General features: G+C 40.7%; 1 protein-coding gene across 1 annotated transcript in view; it reads left to right on the top strand.

Moving 5' to 3' along the window:
* Nucleotides 1-351: 351 nt before the first annotated feature.
* LOC143410789 (fibronectin-like) overlaps nucleotides 352-6,000 on the top strand; it is a 62,483-nt gene continuing 56,834 nt past the window's right edge. The window contains 6 exon segments of the mRNA XM_076871509.1: nucleotides 352-424; nucleotides 427-489; nucleotides 1,439-1,567; nucleotides 2,639-2,776; nucleotides 4,127-4,258; nucleotides 5,366-5,503. Of these exon segments, the coding sequence (XP_076727624.1) occupies nucleotides 352-424; nucleotides 427-489; nucleotides 1,439-1,567; nucleotides 2,639-2,776; nucleotides 4,127-4,258; nucleotides 5,366-5,503 (673 nt within the window).

The following is a 6,000-nucleotide window of genomic DNA, read 5'->3' as shown; positions in this document are numbered from 1 at the left end:
GCCGCAGAGGCCGCGGTGGGAGGGCTGGGGAGAGCGCCCCCCCCCCCCCCCCCGCCTCGCAGGGGGAGGAGGGGACCGTCCTATATAAGCCAGGGCGTCCCGGGCTCTGTCGCTCACGCTGTACGGGGGAGGAGAAGGAACCCCTGGCGCGAGCGGTGGACAAGGGACCTGCAGCCACAACTTCTCCCGCCCTGTCCACCTCTTCGGTCCTTCCACGGGTTCCCTTCCCCATCCTCTGGCCCCCACCTTCTTACAAGCGTTGGGAGGGAATTTTCCCGCAGGTTGCGAAGGGAACCCAACTTGTTGCCCACTTGCCTTCTGGTGACGACGGCTTCCCCCCACCCACTCAAGATGCTCAGGGGTCCTGGGCCCCGGCTGCTGCTGCTGGCTGTCCTGTGCCTGGGGACAGCGGTGCCCTCCACTGGGGCAAGAGGCAGGCTCAGCAAATCGTGCAACCCCAATCCCCCGTGACTGTCGCTCAAAGTAAGCCTAAGTACTGACCGCAGGCTGAAAACAGGCGGTCGCCGGGATGGCACCTTAACGCTAAGTAAAGTTGTGGCTGAAGTTTTGCGCGCGTGTGTGTGTGTTAGTGTAAGTGAGCGCTTTTTTGAGAGAAACCAGCTGTGGACACAAAAGGCTCTTGGTTTGAGCAATAGGGTTCTAGGGGCCTTAAGAGGAGATAATGCATTGGAGGACACGGGCTCTGCAGTGTCCTCCACTGTTCTAATCAATTCTACACGTCCAGAGTGACCTTCTATGAATTAATCAAAACTTGCTTTTAAAGAGAAAGATCATGTGTGCCTATCAGTTCTCCATCTGCTCCTTATTTTCTTTGTTACTAAATAACTTGTTAAATATTTTCCAAGCGGAGGTGAGAAGATAATAACTTGTTTCTTACTAACTTGAAAGATCTGTAATTGGTTCAGATTGCTCTGAGGCCCCTTGGGATTCTTCAGCAAGAAGAGATTGGAATTCCTCTTCCAGTTCTTCAAAGACACACCCTCCCTTTCCCTTAGCAAAAGGAAACTTTAAAGTTGCCTTTCCTGACTTCTTTTTTCCAAAAGGGTATTGAAGTTCCTTGCATATTTCAAAATGTTAATTTCAATTATCCACCTTTTAGAATTGTTCCATTTCTTTGATGTAGACCCTTGGCCAGATGGAAATGACATCATTGCACAACATTTTAGCTAAGTTAAAAGAAAAATAAATTCAAATATCCACCTATACAAATTGTGGTTAACTCCTTGAATAACTGGTTTCTACGTCTATATTTTAGTAGAATATTATTTTTAATTCTCCTGGCATTCTGGTGATTAAGTTCTTTGTCTGTTTGGTGCCCAGACTTATTAATTTGATTGTGTGTAAAGAAAAAAAAATCCATAATTTGAACAAAAGGAGGAATGGAAATTTAATGACTTTTTCCTTCAATCATGTACAGCTGGTTGTTTTGACAATGGAAAACTCTATCAGATAAACCAACAGTGGGAGCACACCTACCTATTCAATGCCTTGGTGTGTACCTGTTATGGAGGGAGTTGAGGTTTCAACTGCGAGAGCAAACCTGAGCGTAAGTGTTGTGCAGGGAGGCAGGGATGTCACTAGAGTCTTTTAATAAATGAGTGAGTCTTGTTACTCAAATTTAGCACTAAGGGCTGGGGATGTGGCTCAAGCGGTAGCGCGCTCGCCTGGAATGCGTGCGGCCCGGGTTCGATCCTCAGCACCACATACAAAGATGTTGTGCCCGCCAATAACTAAAAAATAAATATTAAAATTCTCTCTACCCCTCTCTCTCTCTCTCTCTCTCTCTCTCTAAAAAAAAAAAGAAAATTTAGCACTAAATAAAAATACACGCACCATTTTTCTAATAGAATTGCTTATTATTTCTTCTTTCTAAGCTGGTTATGTGGGCTTTTCATGTTACACTTTTACCTTTAAACAATATATTCCAAATTTGTTTCCAGAGTCGTCTTTTTCTTTTACTCTCCCAAAGTTTTTAATGATAAAAATGAAAGATTCTGTGAGTCCTCCTTCAAAACAAAACAAAACAAAACTTATAAAAGTTTATTAGAAAGTAATCTCAGATCTTGAACTATAAGATTATGGGCCAGAAAACACTTTAGGGTACTATATTGTAAAGTGATTTGTCAGCTGTGGTTCAATGCAAAACCACTAACCACTTCAAAGTGTTCATACCTTCAGAGCATTAATGTATTTCTAGTAAATTATAGCAATGCCTTCAGAGAAGCACCAATGAGGCTCAAATGGAAATACTTAGTAGAATTAACAAGGGTCAGTGCCTAGAGGGAGGTGGGGGTCTTCAAACTGCTTTTTATATGGCCCTGACTCAGAGATTAGAATCTGAATCCCTTTCTTCAGTCTAGCCTGTTGTAAGCTACTACTCTGTATGAATTTTTTCCCCTGAGAATTCTTTCTGATAGAAATATTTACAGAAAATTTGTGAACTTGTCAGTGGTAAAAAACTGTGACCTTTTTTGTGCCAAGGGTCTGTAACTCTGCACTTCATTTTAAAACTTGCAGTAGCTGTTCAAGCAGAAAAGCGCATTGTCCTCTGGATGGATTAGTGGGGCAGAAATGCTTGCATATATGTGAGGCTCACATGGGCTTCTTCTCTCCTCAGCTGAAGAGACTTGTTTTGACAAGTATACTGGGAACACTTACCGAGTGGGTGGCACTTATGAGCGCCCTAAATACTCCATGATCTGGGATTGTACCTGCATCAGGGCCTGGTGAGGGAGAATAAGCTGCACGATTGCAAGTAAGGAATACGTTCTGTAAAATGATGATAAACTGTCATAAATGTGAATTTCTCTATTAATGTCACTGTTATTCTCTATTACCCATGATGGACTATTCTTCCCTTTGGGATTTGCCCCTGGTGACCAGGTACTTTTGTGTGGCCAACCAACTGGTTCTGTGCTTCTAGAAGATGGTTCTAAGCACTGATGGAAAGGGTATTTAATGTGTATGAATTTATAAGTGTGTGTTTATGTCCCTGTGTGCGTGCGTGTATATACATGTTGTAATCAAACTGCTCTCTTGAGTTCCATTTCAGTAGGATGTGCTTAAGGGAGTTAGTATTTTAAATTACCTGGGCATCTTCAAGCCCAGTGATTGCAAGGGTGTTCATGAAGAGTGAGTCAGTCATATCTTATCTGCTTTTCTTGTTTGCAATGCAGAGACCTCTTGCATATCAGAAATGGTCTGGTTTATTTGTGACCCATAGGTTAATCCAGGAAGCAGATCCCTGAGATAGTAATTCCCAGAGATAATACAAAATGATTAACCCAGTAGCATGCCCAAGGAATACTGGGGACTGGGCTGATTCTCATCAGCTCTAGTGAAGCTAAGGCAATCATTCTAGTATGATTCATTGAGTTACCAGTATTTTCTATTAATAGTATTTTTTAATCATTTATATTAAAGTCATCTGAAATGTTTCCATCCAGAAGAACAAATTAGTTCCTTGTGAATAAACAAAATCAACTTTCCCCACACTTAAGCTAGAGTTTTTGAAACTTCATGGGCAGATCTTAAGATCAGTGGTCTACAGTGTTTACTATCTAGTGAACAATTTAGCCTTTGGATTTGCTATTGGATTTAATATCCTAGAGAAGCATCAGGATTCCCACACTTTATATGCATGTATCCATTTGCTTTCCACCAAAATTACATACCTATCCTAGGGTAAATTATAGGCTTTCTGTACACCTGAAAATGGGAATGTTCTACCAAATGTGGCCTTTGCATTGAGTGGTCTCAGGCTCAACCAGTTGTGCAAGGGTGGAGGCCAAGCCTCCCCACCTTTCTTTTCTGTTAGGACCCAATTTTCTGTGATCTCTCTGGGGAATCAGGATTTATCACCTTTTCTTTGATATTCAGATTTCTCTGTGGTTTCCTTTGAACTTTAGGCACAAAGACATTCAATTGAATTCACCCAGAGTGACCAGCTCTGTTAACTTTTCTGTGTCTCTAGTAGGACACAGAAACTGTTCTCTGTGTCTCACTTTAGACTACATAAGTGCCTGTTCTAGGTGGAACACAAGACTTTTTTTCCTCCTTAATTCTCTGTCCCACTCTATCAACCCTTGCCTTCTTTCTTAAACAGACCGCTGCCATGAAGGGGGTCAGTCCTACAAGATCGGTGACACCTGGAGGAGACCTCATGAGACTGGTGGTTACATGTTGGAGTGCGTGTGTCTTGGCAACGGGAAAGGAGAGTGGACCTGCAAGCCTATAGGTGTGTGGCTTTTGCGGATTAATAGGGGCACCAAGCAGAGCTATAATATTGAGTCGAACCCAAATCACATGTACATGAACTGGAGATCTGAATTGAATTTTAAAAATAGTGAAATGGGAATTTTATTTTAACTAATGAAATGTTACATGATCTGCAATCTTCTTAAGGAAATCAGATCATAAAGTACTAACCATATACAGAAGTCTTCATTTTGTTTCAAAATCACAAGATAGAGTTGAAAGATTTAGGAGGAAGGCCCTTCTTTTGTTAATATTTGAACTCAGGACTATAGCACTATGGGGCTCAGTGGTGGAGTGCTTGCCTAGCTTGTATGAGGACCTGGATTCGGTCCCCAGCACTGCAAAATCAAAACAAAACAAAACAAAACAAAAAAAATAAAACAAAACCAAAATACACATTTGATCTCAGATCCTACATTGGTTAAGATATAAATTATTCAAAAGCAAAAAAAAATGACACTTTTGACACATTTCATTGAAATGCACTGGACTGGAACATAAAATGGCATGTGCTGTTTGTTGCACGTTGGCAATTTATTTTCACAATAAAAATTTGTGAGCTTTTCTTAGTCTCAATCCTCACCTGAACTCATATATAAGTCCAAAAGTTTTTTTGGTTCCCTTTGCTTATTGTTCTCTAATTTGGGGGGGTTTATGTTGTTTTTACAGAAATCCAAATTTGAAAGAGGTCTCTTGTCGTCTTATTCAGGCCATTCATAATTCATAATTAAGTTTGGAATTTTCCCACAGACTAGATACATACATACTTTTCACACCAAGCGCTGGTGGGAAGCTTGAGACTGGCTGAAAATGTGCAGTCCATGTGCTCATTAGTAGAACAGAAGCTCTTCCTTCCAGTTTGACTGGAGCTTCCTTTTGCTTTGGCTGCTTACTCTGTGCTTAGGTCCAGGGTGTGCCTTTCTTTCCAAAGAGAGTGCCACTTAAAAAAATGTGGCTGGATTTTTTTTGCTAACACACTACACTTTAAATTACAGGGAGACAGTACAATTCAAAATAACCTTCTCTCTCTCTCTCTCTCTCTCTCTCTCTCTCTCTCTCTCTCTCTTTCTTCCAAATTGTTCTACAGCTGAGAAATGTTTTGATAATGCTGCTGGGACTTCCTATGGTTTTGGGGAAACCTGGGAAAAGCCCTATCAAAGCTGGATGATGATGGATTGTACTTGCCTGGGAGAAGGCAGTGGACGCATCACTTGCACCTCTAGAAGTATGTGTTAGGTCTTTGTGTTGATGATGAGGCTAGCTACTGTTTTCTGGAATTCCTAGAGAGAATTATAATATGACATCTGTCTCTTAGAATACATCCAATACAATAACAGCCCTGCAGAGTTTAGGATGTCAGAAAAAGTTCTATAGCCACTGTTTTCTGTATCTGAGAAGACTAAATAAGTAGAAAACAAGAGTCTTTGTTCAAGAGGTCTTATGCTATGGCTACTAAGAAAAAAAATCTTCATATTTATTCAGATGCTAAATGTGTCATAGATTTGAAGATTAGTTCTATGAATGATCTAAATTGTCACTGAGATGTTTTTCAAGTATCTCAAAAAGAGCAAAAAAATTATTAAAAATAGCCCACCAATATATCTTTTGGCATGGGATGCATTTGACATGGAAATGAACCAAGCTCTAAAGGTTTAGGTTTCCTTTTAGGTTTAAAAGATTTATGAGCAAAATTGATAAAAATAAAAAGTATTTATCCCATAG

This window comes from Callospermophilus lateralis, chromosome 11, assembly GCF_048772815.1.
Source record: "Callospermophilus lateralis isolate mCalLat2 chromosome 11, mCalLat2.hap1, whole genome shotgun sequence".
Lineage (NCBI taxonomy): Eukaryota > Metazoa > Chordata > Mammalia > Rodentia > Sciuridae > Callospermophilus > Callospermophilus lateralis.
Note: the sequence above shows the minus strand (reverse complement) of the source record. Positions and strands in the feature narration are given on the sequence as shown.